Source organism: Rhinolophus hipposideros (assembly GCF_964194185.1).
Source record: "Rhinolophus hipposideros genome assembly, chromosome: 12".
NCBI classification, from domain to species: Eukaryota; Metazoa; Chordata; class Mammalia; order Chiroptera; family Rhinolophidae; genus Rhinolophus; species Rhinolophus hipposideros.
The window spans coordinates 1,522,428-1,550,191 of NC_138058.1; the positions used below are offsets into that span (position 1 = coordinate 1,522,428).

General features: G+C 45.0%; 1 protein-coding gene across 1 annotated transcript; it reads left to right on the forward strand.

The window, feature by feature from the left end:
- The first annotated feature begins 3,246 nt into the window (after positions 1-3,246).
- STARD7 (StAR related lipid transfer domain containing 7) lies at positions 3,247-27,764 on the forward strand. Its single transcript, XM_081068220.1, has 8 exons — positions 3,247-5,169; positions 13,093-13,301; positions 13,612-13,661; positions 14,953-15,063; positions 15,142-15,224; positions 16,190-16,289; positions 22,134-22,218; positions 23,058-27,764. Exons 1-8 carry the CDS (start codon positions 4,868-4,870, stop codon positions 23,240-23,242), a joined length of 1,125 nt encoding a protein of 374 aa, XP_080924346.1. The 5' UTR covers positions 3,247-4,867; the 3' UTR covers positions 23,243-27,764.

Sequence of the window (27,764 nt, forward strand, 5' to 3'; positions counted from 1 at the left end):
TCTGTGTGGACAATTGGCCTCTGCCCAGGACACAGCTGACCAGCAGCTAGGAGAGGCAGTCGCCCAGACCCAGCATCACATGGTGGAACCATCAGTGGCTGCAGTTGTGGACCATTGTTCTGTAAAGGGACACAGGCTGAGGCGCCACCACCCTGACTTATGAGAAGGTGGTTAAGCCAGCAGGCTCAGGAGCCCCCACAGATAAGAGCTCAGTCTTCCACCATCACCTCCTGTGTGGCCTCGTATGCTGCTGCACTCCCCAGCCAGGCTCTCCCCTGGTGGCAGTGAGAGAGCTGCTTAGCCTCCAGCCCTCCTCAGAGCACCAAGTTCAACAGAAAACAAAGCTCTTTCCTTTCAATGTCCCAGGGGTCACTCTCATTTGACCAACTTGGGATGGACCTTGTCCTGAGTCCCCGCGGCCAGGATTCAGTGCTCTGACTGGCCAGGCCTAGGATCACTTGTCCACCCACACGCCTGAGAGGAGTGAGGGGGGGAGGAAAGCAAAGTACTTTTACTAAAGGGGTGAATGCTGAGCGGCTGAGTCCCTAAGGTCTCCCAGAAATGCTGGGCTTGAGGCCATCTCTCCTGCTCATCTGACCCCCTCCTCCACAGGGCTGGGCTCTGGTCAGTGCGCCCAACACAGGTGTGTCTCCAATCCTATCAGCACTCGTCACGGACGCTATCACTGTTTGTTCCCATGTCTGTCTCTTCATGTTCTTCTCTCGTCATCTTTGTTTTACTGATCTCAGCCAACTGATCTTTAGCTGATCTCAGAGTGTCTTCTCTTAGATCTCAGCCAATAAGGAAAGCAGATTCGGTAGTTATCCAAATCATGAAACACCATGCTGGAGATACACCAAAAATGCAATGGGGACTCAAAGAGCAAGACTGAAGGAGTCAGGAAGGGCCCTGACAAATAAAGGACTGGCAGCAAGGGTCCAAAAATGTACTATTGGTAGAGAGGTTGGGCTGGAGTACAGTGCTAGGTTTGTGAGCTAAGTGGGCTGCTAATACCAATCCCATAATCAGGCCGACTCCCCCCCCAACGGTCAGCACAGAGCCCGCCTCAGAGCAGTGGGGTTCTGGACCCTAGGTAGCTCACCCGAGGAAGGAGCTAGCCTACGCATGAAGAGTTCCCTGCCCCCAACAGCAGTGTGGTCATCTCTGACTTTCCTGAGGCCAAGTAAATAAAGGGGTAGTGAGAGGACAGGACTTTTACCCCTAGTAGAGCTCGTTGAATGCAGAAGGAAACGGGTCAGGTTTCCACAGATGTCTAGGTGGCAGCTAAGATGGGTCTACCTCGGTCCTAGGCAGGAGGGATGTGAAGCTTCAGGCTATTCTTACATGCAGCTTCCTGTCACCCCACGGTGGCCCTATCCTTATGTCATGACCGCCGTCCTACTGGCCTCTATATGCAGTTCCTCTCTATCCTGATACTTGGGTCCTGACTTACTTGCACACTTATGCCTCTCTGTACCCTAAGATCCTCCCCCAGCTCCTGCAGGCTTTCTCCTCTGCACTTGTATCATCTGGGTACCAAACATCTTCCTTTGTGCTCCACTGTGTAACCGCAGCCCTGGCTTTTCCCCGTGACCTGGGTCAATCACGTTGTCAGGATGGTGCCTCCTGCTTCTTGCCTGGTTTCTTGGCACGAGGAGCTCAAAGTGCCTGGTGGCAAGTGTAAATTAAAGTTCAATGGGACTTTTGCTGTATCTTCTGATGGCAATTCTTTCCTCTTTGGGAACGAGGGCCTCAAAACCCTCCAAGCTCAGAGCTGTGGTGACAGAAATACCTGCAGTGGGATCACTGAGATTCATGGGAAGAGAAGCCACTCCTACTTCCACCCCTGAGTCCCTGGACCTATCCATTCTTCCTGTTGGGAATCAGCGCTGTAGTGACTATTGATGGAGTGTATACTATGTCCTGGAAGACGGCCCCATCGTTAGTTGGTGGCAGCTCTGTGCTGACACCTCAGCTGTGCCTTCACAGGCCATTCCTTTTCTCTGTTCAGGCTGACATCTTCTGGATGACACAGAATGATAGGGCCAGTGGATCCATGGTCAGCTGCTACTGTCATGTGACATTATGTGGGATCCTGTCAGTGGATCAAACACTCAGTAAATACTCGACTGTGGTGCTGGCTGAGGCCCTACAGGCAGAAAAGGTGGCCGCCAGCACCTGGCTGACATCAACTGCTGTCATTCTACTTCGTTGCTCAGGACCTTTCATGTCATTGCTCTCTGGTGGGCATCTGCACACTTCTTGCCCACGCACATGCCTCTATCTCGGACCTCCTTGTCCTTGATCTTTCTCTGACCAGCTAAGTTAACTGCCAGTCCCATGAATCTACCTACTCTAACCTGGATATATGTCTGTCCACCCCAAGTGAATGGCCAGGTGGACCACTGAGGATTCAGCCACTGGGAATCTCTCAAGATGGCCCCAGGGTGGGGCGACTGTCATTTTGGGCTGGCACCCACATACCATTCTGACCTATCAGTGAATCAAACTTTGCTTTTTGCCCTCCTTTGTCAGCTGGTCATAAAGGTACCCCACCTCCTATGCAGCCATAGGTGTGAGCTGAGGGAGAGGCTCAGTGCAAAATGGTAGGTGACGTGGATGTCTCTCTAGTCCATCTGCTTGTGTAGCTTACCTGTGCCCCACCCCTGGTCCCGCTCATGCCCAATCCTGGATACACCACAGTCTTACTATGGATTGTTGCTGGGTCCACTCAACTTTGTGTTTTGGTGATCTGATAAGTAGAACCTAACTTATGAGCTCGTGATGAAGAATTTTGGACCAAATTAAAAATATACAAAGGGAATAAAGTTTTCCAACACTGTTATGAAATACGCAAGCAAAAAAGTTTGTTACTAATGACTTGGAAGGGAGGTTACGCTAGAGAGTACAGTTAGGGCCTAAACAAAAGTCATAGAGAGAATGGTCTAGAACAAATTGATTTAATTCTAAAAAGGAAGAATTGATAGGTAGGTGCAGAAATGAAGACAGCAAGAACATTTATGCCATCCCTTTAAAAACAAAATCAAAGCTGTGAAAGGAAGAAGGGAGTGGTATCTGGAAAGAGGAAGAGCTAATGCCTATTTTTTTCCCCAAAGCTTTTTGAAGATGGACTTGATTGCGTTTAGGTAGAGACTGGATTTTAGAGGGCCTCAGCTGGAGTTCCTGAGAACTCATTTTGATAAACAAAACAAGAACATACACAAAACAAAAACCGAAGCTGAAGTGGTAAAGCTCCTTTTAATCAAGGGAAGCAAAACAGGAGGAAAGTTCAACTCTCCACCCACTGTCCCCTCCTAGCCATGTTACCATCACTGAGAAAAGCCGGGCTCAACAAAACGTCAAACACTATTTTCTGTTAAATACCCATTTCTCCTTACCTGCTTTCAAGGGAAAATAAACCAATCTAGAGTAAAATCAGACAGTCTGGGCAGGATAGGCATAAATTTCAACCGCCAATAAAGCACGATTTTCTCTTTTTGGAGAAACATCTTTTATTAAGAACATCTAAAACTGTGCAACTAGCTACAGTAAAATTTCTAATGGATTGCCTTAGAGTGAGCACGGCATCTTTCACATCAAGACATCCTTCCACAATATTTTTTCCCTGTTTGTCAATAAGGTACTCACTATAAGCATTAGGAAATGGAAGCCGTTTAGTGTAAGGTTTCCCTATTAGACACCAAGAAGCTTTACTGTCGTGAGGCTGGGGTCAGAACAGTCACTGAATGCCCTCGGAGATCCTTTGGCCAGGCTGTTCACGGGCGCCGCACCGTACGTTTCCGGAGACCTGCGTACCTTCTCACGCGGTACCTTGGGGCCGCAGCGAGAGGGGCAGCTACTCCCCGGCCTGGGGCACGTGCCCCTCCTGCATCTCCAGCCTGCGACGGGCCACCCGCCCACGGCGCCCTCCGGAAAGAGCCTTGGGCTGTAAGGACGCACCCCGCGTCTGCTCCCGCGAGCGAGGTTCAGAGGTAGAAGACGAGCGCGCAGACTCCGGCCCTGGGTACCTCGTCGGCACCCGGACAGCAGAGTCGCGTCGGGGAGGGCCAGGCGGGGAGGCCGAGGAAAAGGGCGACGGCAGCTGCCGTCAAACCTCAGCAGGATCCCCATTCATCAAAGGCGTCTACACCGTCGACTCCCCCCGCCCCCCGCCACTGGACACCCCCAGCGCCCCGCAGAGGCAATGCCGAGGCCCACCCTAGGGTTAAATTCTGAGTGAGGCGACGGTCCCCCGCCCCTCAGAACCGAGCACCGCGCAGGACTTCTGTGACACCTAGTCGCGCCCCTTCCTCCGCTGGGCGGGGTCGGGCGGCCCGAAGATGGCGGCGACGGTAGGGCCCGACAGCCACTCTCCCTGGCGCCCTTGACCGGTTCTCGCCGCTGCGCCACCTACCTTGCTAGCAAGAGGCACCGGCGCGTGCGCGAAGGGGCGGGAAAGAGCGGTGACGAGCACTTGGCGGGGCCAATCAGCAGCGAGGAGCCTGGGTGGCACCCAATCAAGGCCCGGGGGGCGGCCACGGGAGTAGGTTGCAGGCGGGCAGCGTGTGTGGCGGACGCCGAACGGTCCGGACTCAGCCGCCTGGTTTGCTGCTTCCTGCGCGCTCCGTACCGCGGCCCCAGGCGCCGGCGTGAAGACACAGAGGCGGCTAGTGCCCACCGCCCGTCAGGTTCGCGGCCCAAGCTCAGGAGCGCCTCCTGCAGCGGTCGCAGGCCACCTCCTCAAAAAGGACCCCTCGTCAGCCGCTGCTGCAAAAAGACATGACGGCGTCGGCCCACTAGGGGAATCGGCGGAGACCGCGGTGCCCTCCCGGGCTCGTTCCTCTGCTCCTGGCGCGCGGCTAGCGACATGTTCCCGCGGAAGCTGGCGGCGGCGGCGGCCGCGGCGGCGCGCGCGGGCCCGCGGGGCGGGGGCTTGCTCGCCGTGCTGGCCAATCAGTGCCGCTTCGTGACGGGCCTGCGCGTGCGGCGCGCGCAGCAGATCGCGCAGCTCTACGGCCGCCTTTACTCGGACAGCGCGCGCTGCGTCCTCCTCGGCCGCCTGTGGCGCCGGCTGCGCGGCCGCGCGGGCCATGCCTCGGCGGTGATGGCGGCGCTCGCCGGCGTCTTCGTGTGGGACGAGGAGCGGATCCAGGAGGAGGAGCTGCAGAGGTGGGTCCGGTCGGGAGGTCGCCGTGTTCCCGGGGCGGCGCGGCTCAGGTGGGGAGGGCGGGACCTCGGACCTGGGGCCGCGCCCGATGGTCCTGGAAGTGGCGACACAGTCGCTGGGTCCTCTTTTAGTAAGCCGCGTCTTTTATTGCGTCTGTGTGTTAATTTGATTTGTCGGGCTGATAATAACAAACTGTAGGTGAGTGTAGGAGGGAGACTTGGACTGGGGAGCTGGGCCCTAAGGAAACATTCTGAAAAATAAAGGAGCATTGAAGGCACGTTTACGTAATCTTGAACACACCCAGAAAGGTGCAAATTCAAGTTTCATACCTGACCGAAGGCGATAGTCTTGCAGTTTACAAAATGACTTCATTCTCAGTGGGACTTGGTCAGAAATGCCAGCAGAGCCCTCGTCACTGTGACTTGTGGCGGAATGATGAGGCTGGAAGGGATTTTGCCCTCCTCTGGCAAACCAGGATCCCAGACGCTGTAACCTGTAAGAATTAGGTCAGTGTTTTGCTACTTCACTAGGACTTTGGGAGTAGTGTTTCATTAGGCTCTGAAATCATGCCGTCCTCAAAACTTGTGTGTGAAAAGTGCAGTACCATTGATTGAATTTATTAATCTGTGGTTTGAAATTTGAGCCCTTAAGTTTTCAGGTAATCTCCTGGGGTAGTCTTGCTTCTGCTCTAGCATTGTGTCTGTATTTCCTTTTGAACAGCTGTTCTTAAACTGTGCCCTCGCTTCTCTCTGTCCCCACTGAACTCTGAAACTGATTCAGTAATGTAGGACGGTCCCCTCCCACACAAGTCTATTTATTCTCCATAGTTCTCTTGTTATTCCACATTTAAAGTGGGAATACTCTTAAATCTGGTTCAGTTAAAAAGGGGAATACTTCAATAAAGTTAACACTGTGACTGTTTGGACATGTAGCACCCAGATGCCAGGCCCCTATTTGTGCGACACTGAGTTGTGGGTAAATGCAAATTTATCTTAAGAACTTTTAATACTTTTCCTAGCAGGACAGATGACTGTTTTACAGATGCAACTTAAAATCATAACCACAACTTCATTAACAAAAAAGTTAAGATAGAAAGCATGATAGGTAATTTGCCTAGTTTCTTTTAGTATCCTTTTGCTACTTGTCCATTTGTTCTAATTAAACAGGCTCAGGTGTGAGAAACAAAAGAATTTAGGAGAAGGAAACTTTTAAATTGAGAGATTATCAATTAACTGTTTGAATTTTCATTCTGTTTTTGTTGATGAAATACCCATGTTCCACAGTGGTGAAGTTTGAGGGAGAAATTCCCAGTGGGATCTGTTTGGAGAAGAGAAGAAAGATCAGAAAAGGGGTACGGGGTGCAAAAGAGACGGGGTGGGAATTGAAGTATGTTGAAGCCTAGATGGCAGATGACACCCTTTGGCTTCCTTTGTGTGTTTTTATGGGTATGTGTCCTGGACCCTCTATTTAGTAGATTTCCCATTTGCAGGAACTAGAGGGGAAAACAAGGTAGGAAATGAAAGTGGTAAACATTTGAGTCAGTAGTCGCTAAGCACTGTGGAAGAAAGATCAGATCATCAATGACCAGGCCCAGTAGTCATTCTGTTACCTTCTCCTCAGGCTCTCTGAAACCCCAGAGGCAGTTGAAATGCTCTTGGTTGTAATCAAACTCCTAAAGAGATACTGCTCTGGGTTAACCCGCTGGAAATTTCAGAAGCTTAGAATAAAGGCCAGTCAGAACACTTAAGGTGCCTTTTTTGATCCCCTTCAGGGTTGTAAAGGTCCTCATTTAACACTTCACTGCCCAGTTCCTGCTTGAATTCAATCATATACTTAAAATTTGATCAAGTTATATCCATTTCAAGGATTTTAAAATGTTATCTTGATGGGGGACAAATAATACGCTGTTCAACTGTATCTTGGTTGTATAGTAGTTCTGTAATATTCTGATAGTTTGTCATGTTTATATTTTATTGAATAAAATATTCTGGGTCCAGGGTAATTTTTTTTGCTTGGTGTTTAAGTATTCTATTTGCTTTAACGGAGGCACTGCGGAGGTTGTCATAGCTAGCTTAGAACATCTTAGATTTTGTTTGTTCCAGTGAGATGATTTGGGGTAGCTTTTATAATGGGACACAGTTGGATGTGCCAGGAACAAGTGCATTTCTTTCATTGTTAATGGAAGAAGAGTGTGATTGTCCCTGGCTCCTAAACCACAGCCTTTGGTTCTTCTGTTCTGTTTCTGTACTGACTTGTTCTGGTACAAATGAATTCTGCTGTTGCTGTCTTGGTTAAACAGTGATGGAGTGTGCAGGATATCTCTTTGGATGTGTGCTTTAAAGTGGCATGTGTTTTTTCTTGTTACTTGTATCTTTTCAGAATGAAAAAGAATAACTTTGCTTTCTGTTATCTGTGCTTAATATCTTAATAAATAGGATCTCATTAATGTAGTACCAAGAAGAAAATTTGAGAGAAGAATGGGGCCAGTGTAGAAATCAGGTCTTTTAATGCTTTGTCTAGTATTCTTACCCAATTGGCTTCAATTAAACAGTAAAGCAAAATACCTTTCAATCACTATTTTTGGTGCCAGCTGGTATTCTGTGAGCCCAGGGCAAATCTTATGAAAAGGTAAAACAGTAATTTTTTGATGGCTTTGGAACATTCAAAGAAATTACAGGAACAAAAAGAGGAAGGAAGTTAAGAAATATGAAAGACTAGCGGAAAATGTTCCATTAACCCCCCTCTTTTTTTTCTTTTTTTTTTTTTAAGTTACAGTTCATTGCTCTAGAAATTTGAATAAATAAGTGCCAGTAAAGTTTCATTGCACATTTTCCTATTTCTGTGTTTCAGGGCATTCGGAATACTTTTAACCTTTCAGTATACTGTTAACTAGATAAATTATCAATAAAAAGTCCTTTTGGCTTAAAGGAACTTTTTTTAAACCACTGTCACTTGAAGCTATTTTACCCATATATACTTCTTAGATCATCAGAACTCCATTAAAGCTGACTTGAATTTTTTGAGACTGTCTTCACTATTTTACCATTAACTAGTTGGCCCAGAATTGCAATGAGCTGTAGTTGACGTTTTTTATTTCAAGGTGTGTCCCGTAACAGTTGTACTTGAAAGTCTATAACTTTGACATTGATTTGGAATTTGAGGAGGGGATTATGTGAAATGAGTCAGTTGTCTTTACTGCAATTGCTAGTTACAGGGAACTCTTTATTTGAATCATTTTCAAGCTGTATATCAAGCTCTATACTGAGGGCAGGACCCTTAGATGAGTCAGGCGTAGTTATACTTACTGGTTTCAGGTTTTGTGCCCTCAGTTTGCAGAGCGCTCGATCCAGCCTTTCTCAAATACAGAAATGACTTCAGTTTTGCAGAGAGGGATGCGTTGACTGTCTTTCCTTGATCCTCTACTAATCTTTTGGTTCTGTTACTATTTGGGGAATAATCTCTTTTGTCCTTCTTTCCTCTCTCCTTATTACTTGTTTAAGTCTTAGTTAGATAACAAGGTTTAGACATCCATCCCACCCAAACAAGTTTTGGCACAGCAGGCTACAGAGATAATATGGTGAGAGGTTCTCCTTCCTCCACGTACACGATAGTGAGTGACTGTGCACCTTATGTGCAAATTATGTCTGTCATATCAGCATTTAGCAGTTGAGACCCTTCAGAGAGTTTTGAACCTGGGGACATAACAATCATTTACATTTCCACGATGCAGTCTTGCTCCCGCATTCATATTGTGCTATTCAACGAATGAATGTCCTTTTTTACAAGACATTTCTTGCCCACTCTGGGAACTTAGTCTCATAATTTTAATCAAGGCCACATACTGCCCTTTAATTTCACAGGAGAGGCTGATTAAGCAATGGGTCAGAAGCTCTGTACCACCTTGAATCTTAGAAGGCTATTAAACAAACTGATTACAGTCATATAGTGTGTTTTTTGAAACCTTAGTGCTATGTAATTTAATGAGCCTCGGATGTGTTTTTAATAAGACGTTCCTGCCCCACTTCGTTATGTGATAAGAATGACATTTGAGAGTGGTGCTTATTTTTAATTAAAGGATGGTTTACTAATCATGTAAAGTACCATAATGGGTGCCATGTGATGCCTGACTTGTTCTCTGAGCAAATCTATATAATAGCTGTGGTTCTGCTTTGCTTTCTCCTCTGCAAGACCGTATTGCCTACTCTAAAGTTCCTTCCTTGTTTCTGTATGTGTTTGCAGTGGTAGCAGTCAATCCTATTTTGCAACTTTTAATTCAAATTTAAACTTGAAAAAAATGGTTAAACCTTTTTTATCATCAGTATAAATTGTACTGGCTAGGGTTTTTAGTTGCAAAAAAACTGATACGAGTTAACTTAAACCCAAAAGGAATTAATCATAAAGCTATTAGACCACTCAGAGCAATGACCAAGAAGGCCAGAGTACAGTTTGGCCAAGACCAGGTATAGGAGTACCCATGTTAGGGCGCTGTTGCTGGCCTCTTTCCCCTAGGTCATTTGCACTGCCATCCTCTCAACTCCTTCAAGGTCACTGAGAATACTCTCCAAAAGATCGTGTGCTGGTGTTATTTCCTTAGGATTCAGAAGGATTCCTTCTGGATCAGAAGTTGATTAACCTCACTTAAATGAGGAGCTGTGCTCCAACTGAGAAGGGAGTTGCATCCCTTGTCAGGCAGTCAGAACAACAAATGTGCCCCCTGGTAAATATTTTCATCTAAGTCCAAAGTTTGATATCCAGAGAATTGGAATTTTAGAGTTAATAGGAACCTTCAAGAAATAATGTCCTCGCTTTACAGGTGGATACAGGGAGGGCTCTACAGGTAAAATGATGGGCATAAGATCTACACAGCTAGTTAGTTGGCAGAGCCTGGACGAAAACACAGATCTACACACACCATCACTTTGTATTGCTCTAAACTTTTAATCTTGGGTTACTAGTATAACTTTGGATTTTTGGCTTTTAAAGCAATGTATTAATGTAATCTTTAAGAATTGAAATTACTGAGGCTTACTTCCATATTAATTTATCTACTCAATTTATTCAGTAAACATTTGTTGAGTATCTAGTGATTACCAGGCACTTGGTAGGAGCTGGGAATACAAATATGGAAAAGACTGATTCTGAGCCATTAGGAAATTCCAGTTTAGTAAGAGAGGCAGATATAAAGATAGATTAATTATAATGTGATATGTTCCTGTAGAGGGATAAAAATAAATGTATATGGTTAACTCTGCCTAGAAGTGAACCTCGAACCTTGTGGTTTTTGAAGGTTGAAGAGGAAAGGGCATTTCAGGCAGTATCAGTAGTTGATGTCTTCAGTCTTGAATCACAGAAGAGTTGTATGGCTGCAGTCTTTCTTCCTTATCTGCTATTTAAAGGTTAAGGGGCAAGTACAAGCCATGTTTTAAAAATAATTACAAAATCTTTCAGATATATAAAAGTTTAAAGAATAACATGAATGTTACATATGTATACATATGACACTTTGGTCAATGTTGCTTTGGTCTTGGTTCCCAAGAAATGTTTGTACATTTTAAGAGATGTTAACACTTTGGTCAACGTTGCTTAAGCAATCAAACGTAATCAGAGGTGTCTGGACGCTTATGGTCACCTCTTCCAGCACCTCCTGTCATTGCAGAAGTCACACGTGACTTGTATTCATCTTTTGTTATTGGTATATATTAATAGTTCTTTCCTTTCTTAAAATGTATAAACATTTTTTGGCACCCTCTATTTTATAGAAATAAAATATTATAAATAAATAAAAGCCTCTTCTGTACCCTTTTCCAGTTGAAATCTCTCTCCCCCAGATTATCCCAATTTGTTTTGTTTTTTCCCCATCTATGTCTGTGTAGACACACACACACACACACACCCCTAAATGATGTATAACGACACATAGTGTGACACATCATATTATTTTGAATGTTTTAAAGCTTCATGCAGACCCGGACAAAATACTAACAAAGTGAATTCACCAACATATAAAAAAGATTATATACCATGAACTGGGATTTATCCCAGAAAAGCAAGGTTAGTTCATCATATAAAAATTAATACACCACATTAAAGAATAAAGGACATGATCATCTCATCTCAGTACATGCAGAAAAAGCATTTGACAAAATCCAACATCCTTTCATGTTTAAAAAAAAATTCAACAGACTAGGAATAGAAGGGAACTTCTTCAAGCTTATAAAGGGCATCTATGAAAAAAACAGTGAACAGCATAGTTAATGGTGAGAGACTGAAAGCTTTCTCCCTAAGACCAGGAACAAGACCAAGATGTCTGCTGTCAGCACATGTGTACTGTTGTAGTGCATGTTCTCACCAGGGAAATTAGGACAGAGAAGTAAAAGGCACCTAGAGCAGGTTTGTGGTTGCCACGCGCCGTGGGGGGCAGGACAGTAGATACACACTTGGCCAGGAAGCACCTGATAATGCGCTCCCCATCATTAGTCTCAGGGAAACGCAAATTGAAGACCACCTGAGACGCACTTCTCTCGCTAGGATTGCTAGAATCAAAAAGATGGACAGTAACAAGTGTTGGCAAGAATGTGAAGCAGTTGGAACCCTCATACGTTGTTGGTGTGAATATAAAATGGTGCAGCTGCTTTGGAAAATAATTTGGCATTTCCTCAAAAAGTTAAACATAGAGTTACTATGACCCAGCAAATTCACTCCTAGGAATCTACCCAGGAGAACCAAAATCCTATGTCTACACAAAATCCTGTACAGATGTTCATAGCAGTATTATTCATAACAGCCAGAAAGTGGGAGCAACCTTAATGTCCATCAGCTGAGGAATGGATACACAAAATGCAGTCTGGCCACACTGGAATATTCGGCCATAAAAATGTATGAACCTTGAAAACGTAGTTAAGTAAAAAAAAGCCAGGCACGAGACTGTATATTGTATCATTCCATTTATGTGAAATGTCCAGAATAGGCAAGTCCAGAGACAGTAAATAAGTGGTTGTCGGGGGCTGTGGGGAGGCAGGAATGGGGAGTGACGGCTGATGGGTACAGGTTTCTTTTGGAGATGACAAACATGTTCAGGAATTAGTGGTGATGGCTGCGCCACCTTATGACCATACTCAAATGCACTGAACTGTGTGCTGTGAAAGGATGATTCTTACAGTGTGTGAATTATATCTCTTTAAAAGAGAGGAGGAAATATATATAAATACTCCTAATGTAATAGAAAGATAAAGAATCCAATAAAAAATGGGCAAAAAGTATCAAGTGACCTTTCATAGTTATAAACCTCAATAGTTAACTTTTTTTTTTTTTTATTTTATTGGGGAAGGGGAACAGGACTTTATTGGGGAACAGTGTGCACTTCCAGGCCTTTTTTCCAAGTCAAGTTGTTGTTCTTTCAGTCTTAGTTGTGGAGGGCGCAGTTCAGCTCCAGGTCCAGCTGCCGTTTTCTAGTTGCAGGGGGCACAGCCCACCATCCCTTGCGGGAGTCGAACCAGCAACCTTGTAGTTGAGAGCCCACTGGCCCATGTGGGAATCGAACCGGCAGCCTTCGGAGTTAGGAGCATGGAGCTCTAACCGCCTGAACCACCGGGCCGGCCCCAATAGTTAACATTTGAGGGCTAATTATACACCAGGTGCTAAGCACTGTACATATAAATGTATTTAATTTTCACAGTCAACCTTTGAGGTGGGTACTACTGTTATCTCCCATTTTACAGATGAAGAAATAGGGACTGGTAAAGTAATTTAATACTCTACTAAATGGATGTTGGAATGGGACTCACACTCGGGAACTCACGTTTTTATTTACTCCACTTAATACTGTTTTAAACCCACGCCGTTCTTACACAAGTCTCTGTGTGGACATTTCATGTCCCAGGGCTGATTCCACTCACCTCCTCCATGCCTGTTTTCCTCCTTCCCAGATCCATTGATGAGATGAGACGGTTGGAGGAAATGTCCACTGTGTTCCAGAGCTCTGGAGTTGACCGCCACCCTCCACAACCAAAACCCCAAACAGAAGGGAGTGAGGACTCTGGGGCCAAAGCGCAGCCGTGGGAGAAGGTGATGGAGAAGAAGCACTTCAAGCTATGGCGGCGCCCTATCGCGGGCACCCCCCTGTACCAGTACCGAGGTGAGCCCAGCATGGCTGCCTGTCAGTGTGTCCAGGGTTTCCCAGGTGGCTTGTGCTCTAACTGTTCTGTTTTGGTTGTTCTCCGGCAAATGCCGTAGTTTACTGTGGACTGTGTTCCCTCTCCCAGATCGCATGAGTCTCGGTGTCTTTGCTATACTTTGCTGTAGGTAAAAGTGCCCAGTATGACTTCTAGTTTCTGAGACTGCCTTTAAGATCTGTCAGCACTAGAATCGAAGTGCAGTAAAGTGATAGGAATATGGTGAGTGAAGAGAGTGTGGCAAACACCCCTTACTCTTTCTTGTCATTCTAGTCTTTGGAACCTATACTGATGTGACACCCCGGCAGTTCTTCAATGTTCAGGTGAGTACATTTTTCTTCCCACATTTGGAGCCTTTCAGCCTAGAAATCAACTTCCCACAGTCCACATAAATAATTTCTCTGACTCAGAAGACATTGGCTTCAGTACATCCATCCATCTCTATACCCCTCATCTCACGTTGGGTAGCATACGGGTAAACATTTGATTTATAATTTTTTTGCCCAGTGAGAATGAGACCAGTTCTACCCCTCATCTCACAGGGCTGTTGAAAGAGCAGATGGAAACACAGGTTTGAATACTTTTATATGTTTTATAAGGCTTGACCATTTTTCTTCCCCTAAACAATTGGAGGGTAAAGTACATACCTGGCTCTTTATCCTAAGTTCTAGACATATTCTCTTAGCTAACCATGGTACCATATTCAAAGTCAGTAAATTTAACATTAATGCCACACTTGTGTAATCTTCTGTTTGTATTCCAATTTTATGTATTGACCCAGTAATGTCCCTTATAGCATTTTCCCTGTTAGTACAGATCCAGTCAGGATTTAGTAATCTGGAACATTTCCGCAGTGAAGGTATTTTCTTAATAAAGTTGAAGTGTGTCTGTTCACAAAGACTGCTCTCTTCCTTGGGGGCAAACGTATGAATAGGAGAGGGGGGCCCATGCAGAATTCTACAAAACAATTGTTTTCCTTCCTGGATTTTTCATTCGTTTTGCTGAACTTTGAGTAACGAGTTGATTATAGTACCCACTATAATATGCAAGTGCATGCTTTCCCCTAAGTCTTGAAATTGTCAATTTTCATTGAATTTTTGTTGATTTGGGTGTGTAGGATGTGTGTCTTATTTTGAAATTTCTTAGTTACTAGTGATATTAGATATTTATAATATAATAAGTTTATAATATAAAATATACTTATAATAAATTTATAATATAATTTATAATATACTCGTACTTCTCTGTGTAGGTGTCTACTCATACTTTTGGGCTTTTGTCTGTTTGAAAGTTTTTAGAATTGTTTCTGTACACATGTATATCTATTTTATTTTCTCCAGGCATACGTATTAGTCATTTTTTTCTTACATTTTTCATTGGTTTGTCTTGTTAAGGTTCAGCTTCAGGGTAATGGTATTCGTCTACAAGAAGGGACTCACCTGTGTAAACACATCCGTAGTAAGCACAGCTGTGTCTTTCACATTTGGGCACTATATTTTAGGTTCAATACTGTTTCAGAATAAGTCCTTGGGTTGGAGGCCTGAGTACCTGGAGAAGGCTTCTGTAGTTTTGTTTGAATCTCTTGGGTCTTCATGGTCTTTCCTGTTCCCACAGCTGGATACAGAGTACAGGAAAAAGTGGGATGCCTTGGTGATCAAACTGGAAGTGATTGAGAGGGACATGGTCAGTGGTTCCGAGGTTCTTCACTGGGTAACCCATTTTCCTGTGAGTGTTTTTGCTTCGGTTTTACTTCCATCACATCCATGTGAGGCTGAACAATAACCCTGCCTCTTCTTTCCTTAGTATCCAATGTACTCACGGGATTATGTTTATGTTCGGCGGTACAGCGTGGATCAGGAAAACAACGTGATGGTGTTGGTGTCACGGTATGTGTAGTTACCTTGCCGAGTTTCGTTAGCTGTGTCCTTCATTCGTACATGAGGTGTGATCACAAAATACGGTGAATGTTTAAATTAAATAAAATTTATTACAGTAAAAAGCACATTGCCATTAATCCCCCTCAAAAAACTCCCCCTCGCTTTGAACACACTTATCCCATCGTTCTCGCCACTTTCTGAAGCAGTTCTGGAAGTCCTCTTTTGTGAGTGTCTTTAGTTGCGCTGCTGTAGCTGCTTTGATGTCCTGAATCAATTCAAAACGTTTTCCTTTCAGGGTCATTTTGACTTTGGGGAAGAGCTAGAAGTCTCACGGTGCTGGATCCGGTGAATAAAGTAGATGAGGACACACCAGAATTTTTTTATTTGACAGAAATTGCTGTACCAGAAGCGATGTGTGACATGGAGCATTGTCATGATGGAGGATGAAGGAAAGACACTCACAAAAGAGGATTTCCAGAACTGCTTAAGAAAGTGGCAAGAACAAGGGGATAAGTGTGTTTGAAGCGAGGGGGAGTATTTTGAGGGGTATTAATGACAATGTGTCTTTTACTACAATAAATTTTTATTTAAACATTCACTGTATTTTTTTTAGCACACTTCATATGTGGTGGCTTTGCATGTTCTCAGGGCCCTGAGTAGTGAAGCCCAGGCCCCATCCATCCCAGCTAGAACATGAGATTGGAGGGATATAAGCTTTTCATGAAACCATTTCTTCAGTTTCTTAATGCTGATAATTAAAAGAAGTGCTCTCTGTCTTCAACACAAAGCCTAGTGAGCTGGGGATCACCGGGGAAGGCCTTTGTTTTTAGAACTTAGTTTGTATTCATTCGTCTCAGTGATCCTCTGTTGTATTTTAAAGATGAGAGCCAGCTTTTGAGATTTCCCTAACCTGAGCTCCTGTGCTGTTTCATATGTTGACGGCACTCAGTTTCCTTCGCTTTTCTCCTTACCAGCGCTGTGGAGCACCCTAGCGTGCCAGAGTCTCCGGAGTTTGTAAGGGTCAGATCATATGAATCCCAGATGGTCATCCGTCCCCACAAGTCATTTGATGAGGTGAGTTTTCCATAATGCAAGAGGTGATGTGTAGAGGCTTTGGGATTTCTCAAGGATTGTCTTTGATCTGAACTGGGGAGGGCACGGGTTGCTATCGGGCAGTGGTTCTCAGAATCCACTGGAGGTGGTTAAGGTACTGGGCTGGGCTGTAGCCTGGGAATTTGCATTTTTAAGAAGTTCCCAAGTAAGGCTGCTCCTGCTGGTCTGGAAACCACTTTGGGAACCCTGCTATGGGCTGGTACACCTAGACGGTCCCCCATGACAAAGTCCGTTATCTGAGACCATTAAGGTGAAGCCCCTATTCCTCTGTGTAGCAGTATTCTTTCGGAACTAGAGCGGGTATTTTCTCCGTCAAAATGTCCCTTCCCTCTCCTTGTCTGTAAGTTGAGAGACATAGACTAAAGCTCTCTGCCTTCTTTAAAATTCTTTGACCTTTCTTTGGGAATATTTTCTTCAACTTAATGGGGCATCTTGTTTCTGCTTTCTTAGCCAGATCTTCATTGAGTGTACGTACAGGTTCCAGTGGTTGCTATTTTTAGTTCTGTTTCACTTTATAATGGCATTCTTTTGTCCCATCACTTTTGTTTGTTTTAGAGCTATTTGAACTATGTTCTTCAATATGCTTTTGTTGTTTTATTTATACCACCTGAAGTGGGACTTTAACTGTGACAGAGAAATGGTGGCTCACCTAAATTTGGCGTTGGACTCTCTTTTTAGGAGATCTGTGTGTTTACTTCTGTACTATTTTTAGAGCAGTATTTTTCAAACTACGGACTGCTACCCGTTAATAAAAGACAAAATTAATTTAGTGCATTATAACGAGATTTTTTAAAAAAGGAAAAGAGTAAATAGAACAGAATAGAAACTATCTTGAGTATTTCATGAGACTTTCGTTTGGTTACGGGGTGTGATCAAACAATGTGGTGAATGTTTAAATAAAAAAAAATTTATTGCAATAAAAGACACATTGGCACTAATCCCCCCTCAAAATAATCCCCCTCTGGGCGGCCAGATGGCTCAGTTAGTTGGAGTGCGAGCTCTTAACGACAAGGTTGCCGGTTTGAGTGCCACATGGACCAGTGAGAAGCAGTGACTTGAGCTTGAAGCCGAGCTGCTGGTGAGCAGCCAGTTTGCTCAGTGGTTGGAGCATGGTGCTCATAACATCAGGGTTGCCGGTTCGATTCCCACATGGGCCAGTGAGCTGCCCCCTCCACAACTAGGTTGAAAACGATTTGACTTGGAGCTGAGCTGCGCCCCCTACAACTAGATTGAAAAGAAAAAAAAACACGACTTGACATTGAACTGATGGGTCCGGGAAAAACACAGTGTTCCCCAATAAAAAAAATAAAAATAATCTCCCTCACTTCGAACACACTTATCCCATCGTTCTTGCCACTTCCTGAAGCAATTCTGGAAGTCCTTTCGTGAGTGTCTTTAGTTGCGCTGTCATGGCTGCCTCAGTGTCCTGAATCATTTTGACTTTGGGGAAGAGCCAGAAGTCACGTGGTGCCAGACCCAGTGAATAAGGTGGATGAGGACACACCATAATGATTTTATTTGACAGAAATTGCTGTACCAGAAGTGATGTGTGACATGGAGCATTGTCATGATGGATGATTTATGGTACACTTTAAAACACACCTTCTCTCAACTGTAGCTCACACCCGACTGACTGCACCGAACAAGTTGAAACTTGTCACACACTGTTACTAAGGTTTGACGCTCTGCTTCCCCGTATTGAAGATGCCTGCCTTTCCACTGGATGGCACACGGCAGTAGCATTCACATTTTTCAATCACAATGGAAAGTTTCCATGTTACACATCGCTTCTGGTACAGCAATTTCTGTCCAGTAAAAACATTATGGTGTGTCCTCTTCCACCTTATTGATCGGATCTGGCACCATGTGACTTCTGTCTCTTTCCCAAAATCAAAATGATTCAGGACCCCGAGGCAGCCATGACAGCACAACTAAAGACACTCACAAAAGAGGACTTCCAGAACTGCTTCAGAAAGTAGCAAGAATGATGGGATAAGTGTGTTTGAAATGAGGGAGAGTATTTGAGAGGGATTAGTGGCAATGTGACTTTTACTGTAATAAGTTTTTTAAAATTTAAACATTCACCGTATTTTACGATCACACCTCATACACAAGTATGTATGAATGTGTGTCTATGAGTGAACTGGGTTGCAGTGTAGAAAGGATTATTTATAGTGTATTGCAGTTAAAAATGTTTGAAAGTCCTTGCTTCAGAAGACAGAAAAGAAGTAAGACTGCTGTCGATGGCTAGTTACCTTTAGGAAGGGGTCTGGCTCAGGCTGGGAACAGTGTGGGAGGCAGACTTACACATCACTATTTTCCTTTATGGTGCTGTTGACATTCGAACCTTGTCCATATCTCCTATTTGAAAAAAAAGTGACTTGAGGCCCAGTATTGACTCCTTTAGAAACTATGAGAGTAAAACAGTTAAGGCATCGGTTGGCACCTAGTGAGTGCATTACATCTAGTAGGCACCCAATAAATAATGTCTTTAGCTGGGGTAAGGGAACACTGGAGTTATCTATGTATTCTTTTAGTATATTTGTGGCAAGCTCATGAAAAAGCTAAGGCTTGAGTTGGTCCTTGTAAAAAGGCAGGCAGACTGCAATAGAGGAAAACAGTAAGTGCACTGGGGGTAGGAGACATGATTCCGCCAAGACAAAGCGGAGAGCAAGCCCTGGCTGTGCTCAGGGATTCACTGCTTAAAGCAGAAGGCAGCTTCGGGGTGGGTGGGAAGCTACACTGGCCTGTGCACAGGGTACTTGAGAAAAGTAGCCGAGTTTGGATTGGGCTGATGGAAAGTAGGTCCTTGAGCCAAGGTATGGTGTTTTGTTTTACTTTTTATTATGGAAAGTGTAAACGTCTACAAAAGATGAGTTAGTGAGAACCGTATGTATCCACCCCAGCTCCAGCAGTGATCAGTCTGTATGCTTCCCCACTCCCTTTCCCAAATTTTAGCTTTGCTATAGAGAAACCCATAGAAGAGTTCTTCTGTAGATACTTCAATATGTATCTCAAAAAGAGATAAATATGACCTCAAAATCATAATAATCTGTCATATCAAGTATCTAGTCCATATTCAGATTTTCCTGAGTGTCCATGAATTTTTTTGTAGCTGGGTTATCCAAATCAGGATCCAAATAAGATCCAGACGTTGAAGTTTATTCATACTGCGTCTTGAGTCTCTTGAAATCAGTTAAGTCCCCCTCCTTTTTTCCTGCAATTGTATTTGTTGAAGAGCAGAGTTCTTTGTACTGCTGATTGTGTCCCCATGGTCTCCATAGTGTAATTAATATGGTCCTGTCCCCTGTATTTCCCAATAATTATTGGTAGTTAAATCTAGAAGCTCAGACAGATTCAGGTTGTGTGGGGCAAGACCACGTCATTAGAAATCAGGGCTGCTTTTGTTGTGAATTGAGAAGTGCTTGATGATTGTTGCTCAGACCCATTACTTCATTAGGGGTTACACAATGCCGATTTTGTAATTCCTTCATTCATTTATTTCCATTTATCAGTTAAAATACTTTAGGGAAAATTTCCTTCTCGGTTCTTTGGTTTCCTGTTGTTTACATAGGAAAGGGACATAAAAGAAATGCTTGATTTGTTTCCTTTATTTACTAGTTTTCAAAATAACGGTTCTCTTAACTAGGGATCCTCCATAGGTAAAGTTGTTGTTTTTAAATAACATTAGAAACTCACAGGGTTTGGTTAGCTTCAATCCATTACAGTTACTGTGGCTCGGACAGCCCCACGTTTGGCCACTGGGAGCTTCCTCTTCCTGCCCCGAGTCCTGTGACCTCAGGGGCACTCTTGTTCTCTGCTGTGACAGGTGTCCCAGGTTTGTCTTGTATCATTTTAGCTCTAAACCTGGACATTGGCGTTGCTTCAGGGAGTCCTGGTTCCTCTTAAGGAAAAATCTTTGAGGTACCACAGTTCGTCTTCTAGGATTACTCACAGCTACTGGCTGGCTTGTTATTTTTCTACCTTTTCAGGAGATAGAACTAAGCAATACGTTTTGTTTATTTGAAAGATAAATTGTATGTGCATACTAATACTTAGGATTTACTGATTCAAATTCAGGATGGTAGAGTTTTTATTTACATTTTATATCTTACATCTGTCCTCTTTCCCTGTGCTGAAAAACTCAGTTCTCAGCTCATTCCCCAACATAATTACTCATTTGCACACACACACCAGCCTGAGAGTAGTAATACCAAGGTCACTAGTGCAACGACTAGAAAAATTTGTGTTTCTACAGTCAGATATATAAAAAGAGAAATATTCAGAGTAATTTTGGTTTATATCCCTATTCTTCCTACCTAGTCCCTCCCTTCTGCCATAAGTAGTCATTGTTTTTGGTTTGGCTTCCTTTTTTAAACATAAGCAGAGTGCATGACACCCCACGTCTTTTGACTTCCCGGTCCAAGTGTTCTGTGGGAAGAATAACTTAATCTTTTACGTGTATCTAACCCATTTGGTCTATAACCAGCCTTTGTGGTGGGTACAGTTACTGTTTCCACATCTGGGCCTTACCTCCTTCCTCTTTACTGACACAGTATTCTGTCTGTTGCTCTGTTACGGCACCGATTGTCATAATTGGGAGCCCCCTGAGGGCAAGAACTAGCATGTTTTTGTTTACAGCCCCTAGCACAGTGCCAGATACATAGCAGACATTCCAGTATATGTTGAGTAAATGAATAAAAGGTTAAACAGTTCACTCCAGGAAAAGAAGGTGGACTTTGTTGCAAAGGCACAAGAGTTTATAGTCCATATCTGCCAGCTGGAGTTATGGCCGGTCTGCCTTAAAAGTGCAGGCGCACGGGTGGCTCTGTCTTACCCCTTTGAGTGGAGCATAACCAGTTCAGACTGGTGCTCGTGTCAGGACCCCTGTGAAGATCCTTCCCCCCCACCCCGGGCTCTCACTATATCAGCAATGAGAGAGTAGGTGCATAGGCCCCGCCGTCCGCGTCCTGGGTTCATCCTGGCTCTCGTTGAGTACATGGGGGTGACCTTGGGCAGAGGTACTTAACGTCTCTGCTGACTTGCCTGATCTGTAAAACGGGTAACAGGACCTACATTCTAGGATCATTGTGAGGAGTCGAAGCAGTTCCTGGCATGCAGTTAAGTGCTATATAAATGTTTGCTGTTAATACTATTTGGGTAAAGATTAAGATGTTTAGACATTGGGGGTATATATTGGGGTCCCAAGACCATCCCTGAAATTGAAGATTCACTAGAAGGACTCCCAGGACTCAGCATTGGTTGTTCTCACGGCTGAGGTTCATTACAGTGATGCAGCAGGGATACACAGCTGGATCACAGGGAAAAGACAGGCGGCATCTGGAGGGGTCCACGTGCAGACGTCCCATGCTCTCCCCCTGCCACCTGGGTCACAGCACATCCTTCTCCCGGCAACAAAAATGCAGCAACATGGGTATGACGTTTGCCCAGGGAAGCCCATCAGAGACTTGGCACCTGAGATTTTCACTCGGGGGCTGGTCACAGGCACCTCCGCCCAGCATAGACAGCAGTGTGTGCACTGACGGACGAGGCTCAGGGGCCACCCTTAGCAGGTGGCTGTCGACAGGGAACACTCTGGGAGCCAAGTTCCCAGACCCCAGCTGAGGATGAGCCTCGCACGCGGGCCTTCGTGCAGATCACAGCCTCTCAGGACTTCAGTGTTGTCTTCTGCACAGGCGGAAAAATGGCACTCTGCCCCAGGCTCAGGTGAGCCTATCTGTGGGCCAGGACACGGAGGCTGCGGGGTAATTCAGATTTCTTCATCTGGCTGGTTTTCTTTTCCAGAACGGCTTTGACTACTTGTTGACCTACAGTGACAATCCCCAGACCGTGTTTCCTCGCTACTGCGTTAGTTGGATGGTTTCCAGTGGTGAGTGGGCACTTGTAGACAGGGGCTGCAGCCTGGGCTGAGCGGTTTGTTTTTCTCTCGCTTCTCAGTGGCAGCAAGATGAGTACTTAATTCACTGGAGCCCTGTTGGGGAAATTATATGCCTTTCCAAGTTGGGCTTGAAAACTGTGACGATGTGGAAGCCCCTAGCTGGCATTTGGAGAGATGAGAAGTGTGGAGTCCCAGAGAGGAACCTGTGCCCAGAGTGGGGATTTGAGAAGAGCATTTGCTTAATGCCTTAAATATGGAGTGTGAACATTAATGCCCTTAAATTGTTTCTTCTTAGATAGTGTTGGAGGCCCTAACATCTGGCATAGAAATGTGGTGGCTGTAGGACAGCCACCTGGAAAAAGGGGCGGTGGCACCTGTCCTAGAAAGGCTGCACATCATGGCTGTAAATGCACCCTTCCCTTCCCATGTCTTGCCTTGGAAAGCACCCTGTTATGATTTGCTTTCTTCTGGCAGCTTCTTGTAGCTCAGAGAGAATGGAGAGGAGACTATGTTTCTGTGCGACATTTGTCTAAATAAATTTGGCAGATACATAGGCTGTGCCACTGATAAATGATATTTTCAGCACCTGAAAGAGAGCCATTTGGGATTTAGGTGGCCTGATCAGTACCCCTTTTTAAAGAATTTCAGAGGTCATGGCTCGTTTTCACTCCGTATACATTCTGAGAGGCAGCTGTCACTCACATGTAGTCAGTCATGCAGCGATTTCTGTAAGGAGGGCTGGGCTCTTCCATGAAGGAAATGGGGCCTTTGAATTTTGAGCCTACTGCTGGTTTGTCTGGCAGCCCACTCACATGTCCCTCTTCCAACAGGCATGCCAGATTTCCTGGAGAAGCTGCACATGGCCACTCTGAAAGCCAAGAACATGGAGATCAAAGTAAAGGACTACATCTCATCTAAGCCTCTGGAAATAGGCGCTGAAGCCAAGGCCACCAGCCCATCTTCCGAGCGGAAGAGCGAGGGTAGCTGTGGCCCTGCCCGGATTGAGTACGCTTGAAGGGCTTTAGGATAAGAAGGGACAGGCTGCTTCTGACCCTGCCTCGGTCCCTTATCACTCTGCCACAGAACGGGGACATGTATTAGAAGGCATCTGCTGTAACCACCAGTGCAAGATAATTCAATAACTGGTTCTGATTTCATTCAGAGCCCTCGTTGCTCTTTATCAAAATGGAGAAGAAGGAGGCATCTGTGGGGGCGTTGTCATATTCTCAGGCCAAGCATTTAGCAATTCAGTATTCCACTGAGCTAATCTGGAACAAACCTCACCTCAGGCCAAAAGGGGATGACTTATTTTTGCTTCCCCTGAGTAGTTTCCTCCTCCAGCATTCCAGCTTCCACCGTCAGTTCTGCAGCATTTGGACTCCTCCAGTCTGACGGGCCAACTGGAAAGTGCGGTGGCCTGTTGATGGTTCACTGAAGGGTCGTTGGGAGCACAGTGCTTGGTGACAGTCTTGGTGTTGATGGGATATGAACTGTTGTTTGGCAGTGTAAGTGCCTTGTCCTCACCTTGCTTCTGTCTTTCAGGACATAAAGTTTGGACCAAGGAATATCTCTCTGCTGCCCACATACAACCCCACTGACCACAAAGCCTTTGGATTGGCCCGTTCTCTGTATTCATGCGCGGTGTTAATCGGGCTGGCACCTCCTTCCTTGGCCCATTTACCAAGAACACTGAGAAAGAATTCTTTCAGACAGTAGCTGTCTGTATCATCAGTGTTTTCAGAGAGTCAGTGGAGATGCTCAAAACATCACACTTTAGGTTTTTTAAATCTTTGTGGCAAAAAGTAGGAATTGGGAAGTTGAAAAGAATTTCTCCATAGTCCCACTGTCTGGAAGGTACCATTTTGATTCTGGCATTATTTTTTACACTTCAGGTTTGACTGGACGCCGAGGGCTTGTCCATCTCGGAAGGCGGAAGGCAGAGAGTGGGGTGGGCCGCTCTCTAGCGCTCTCAGAGCTGTAGACAAGCTGTATGAACGAATAAAAGTACTCTTGCCCCAAACACTAATATAATGGGGGTATGGTTTGTGTGACTCCTGGTTTTTCTGAAAGTGTTTCCTTCTCTCTTCAGAGCTAAAATAAAATTGAACTAGGCTGTTTGGATGAAGTCACATTAGATGGTGTCAGTTTGGCCTCGCTGATTCTGCTGTGGTCATGCTGCCATCTGACAGGAGACTAGGGATCAAGTTTGAAACCCTCCTGCCCCTTTTTTCCTAGAATTTAAATGACCAGGTTTTCCCTTTTTTTTCCTACTTGGAGCTAAACCTGAGACTAACTTAAGCCCCTCGACCTCTTTGTTGCCTGTGAAGTTTTGTGCCAAGGAACCATCCCAGTGCTTCCTGTCTTGGAGCCTTCTCGGAGTCATTGGCAGAGCAGAGATATGTCAAGCAGCCCCAGCTCGTCACTGATTATTTCTCTCCTCATTCCTAGGGCCTGACACGCCCGGGAGGAGGTCCTGGCTTATTGTTGGAACTCGCTTGTGACTGTCGAGAGGGGGTGGGTGTGGGTGACAGTGTGAGTGTACAGGTGGTCAGCAGCTGTGTTTTGTTCTGGTGTTTGGGAATTTGACTGCAGTTGGGGTCGGTCTGTATAGCCCCTTATGTCATGATGATTTCACTCCTAACAGTGACATTTTTATCACATGTGTGCATAAATACATAAATATTGGTACAAAAGAGTGTTTGTTTTTGGCCAGATGGTGATGGGGAGACCTTGCATATTGGGCTTACCGTTTCTTCCTGATCATAAAGTTTGCAAAGCAGAATGTTTCTGCTCATAGAGGTGCACGTGGAAGGAGCAGGCACGGTCCTTCCTGGTATGGCTAACAGCTAACTGCTAACTGCCTTGTCTAGACAGTGACCATTGGCGGCTGAAAACAAGCCACCTACTTCTGCTTTCTTGTCTTGATCTTCTAATCCCTGACCTTTGCTTTTAAAGGAAGATCAACTTGGAGGAAACAGTGTTAGAGCTTTGCTGAAAAAACTTGGGAAGGTGCAAGGAGAGGAGGAGGGCACTCGAACAAGCCCAGGTCTGGAGTTGTGGGTAGGGGGCAGTTCAGGAGCCTGTTGGAGAGGGAGCATGGTGAGCTCAAAGCCCACGTGGCCTGTAGGATGTAGGATCACACAGACGGTTCTGCCAGGATGCAGATGTGTTCCAAGGCGATTGATAACAGACATGGGAGCACAATGGGAATTTTGAATTTATGGTGAACACAAATGCACACCCAGATTCTTCAAACTTTCCTGCAGTCTCCTAAGGTAATCACTGGAAGACACCTGTCCTTGTAGACGAGTCATGTCGTACGCTCGTGGGCATAATCTAAAATTCTGTATAATCTTAAATTTTGAGAGCCAGCTGTTCGGTCCCCCTGCAAGCGTCCCTGGTGTGGTCCCCCAGGCCCCACGGGATGCTGACCCAGGGCAGCTGAGCTGTCACCCAGAGCAACACGCCTGGTGCCGCGCAGCTGTGGTTCAGGAAGTCCTCACGCTGACACTAGAGGTGCCTCCGTCCATCTGCCAGTGAGTCCGCCCTGTCCCTGGAGTGGTAGGGACAATGCTGCCATGGTCTGACTCTTCACATTCTTGAAGACAGTGCTTATGAGACCCTCAGCTTTTCCCAGGCTTTATGCCACCAGCAGCTTCAAGACTCCTCCCACTTTTTACTTGGACATTTTTCATATATATTGAAAAGCTGAAAGTAATAAGAAAACCTTGTGTGCCCTCCCCCTACCTTTGCAGGCAGTTAACTGGCTGTAGTAAATGCGTTTATTTCTCTACATACACTTTGCTATGGACTGAACTGTGTCCCCTAAAATTCATGTGCTGAGGCCGTCACCCCCACTGATGGCATTGGAGGTGGGGCCATTGGGAGGTGATGAGGGTTAGATGAGATCTGAGGGTGCAGCCCCCATGATGGATCAGTACCCTTGTAAGTGACACCAGAGGCTTGCTTGTGCTCCCGCTCCGGCATGTGAAGACACAGGCAAGCTTCATCAGAGGGACAGCTCTAACCAGGAATAATCAGCCGGCACCTCGATCTTGGGCTTTTAGCTTCTAGAAATGTGAGATAAATTTGTTAAGTCTATGGGATTTTTATTATGACGGCTCAAGTAGATTAATATGCTTTTTCAAGACCATTTGAAAGTAAGTTGCAAACATATTTCACCCCTGAACATTTGAGCCTCCTCTTTTATAATCAGGACATTATGTGTAACCACACTCCCATTAGCACTGATAATGTCTAATAATTCAGCCCATGTTAAAATTTCTCCAGTTGCCTCCAAAGGACTTTTCCTAGCACCCTGTCCCCAAAATCCAGGATCCAGTTACGTATCCTGTCATGTTTTTGTCTTCAGTCAACAGCAGCTAAGCAGCTAAGGTCCTTCAGCTAGTGCAGTGTGGGCAGCAGTTCTCAAACTTGTCTGCACCTGGAAACCCATCCCTGATGATGGGTTACGTATCCTGTCATGTTTTTGTCTTCAGTCAACAGCAGCTAAGCAGCTAAGGTCCTTCAGCTAGTGCAGAATGGGCAGCAGTTCTCAAACTTGTCTGCACCTGGAAACCCATCCCAGATGATCACCAGAATTGCTATGGTCTGAAGCGTGCAATATTATTGCAATTAAAAGGGCACAGAACAAGCAGCCATCGCCCTGGATCTGCGTATCAGTAATGTAAGCTAAGATGTTCATTTGTCACCAGTCTTGTCACACTGTTGACTTATGTTGTGCTTGGGTCAGCTAATCATCGCCACCATTACTGAGCATTTGCTGCTTCAGACACCACGCTTTCAAGCAGGCACTCATCTACAACAGCCCCATGAGTATGTTGCTGTCCCGTTATAAAGGTGAGAGGTCACAGGAGTGATGGAGCTAGGATGCAGGCCTAGCTTTGACCTCTCCAAAGACCCCTCTATGACTTCAGACTCAGTTTCTCATAAATGCTGTGAATTCCTAGGCCAGTTATGTTGGAACCTGGATCATAAGCTTCCTTTTTTATCGATCTTTGTTACTATAAATTTTACATGGTTTTACCTCCCCCTTAACCCCTAGTTCCATCATGTAATTGTCAATTGTTTGACAGTGCTCCAAGGAGTATCGGAAGCATACATATTTCCTGAAAATTTGAGGATGTACACCAGTACTGTGACACATGGTTTAGTGTGAAGGGAGAGGGTGGTATTCTTGGGGACATATTGAGGTAGCATTTTCTAAAAATGTGAATTACAAAGTAACCTGTCTGTACCTAGTGTGGTAGGACAGGAGTCTGGAAATCCTTTCGAAAATGAAAAGACTCCATAAAATTAGAATTCTGATTTCTAGTAAGTAAACTTGAAAGTGTGTAAAAAATTACATAGCCCATGGATGGAAGTTACCTTAATGTAAAATGTGCTTGTTCTACAAACCTCAGTGGGTACTTGATAGAGCATTGTTCTAAAAGGACCCCTGTAAGTTGCTCTTACAGCCTCATGGTTGATTATGGCCCACAAATACATTTAATAAATGTTCAAGATTATTACATCAT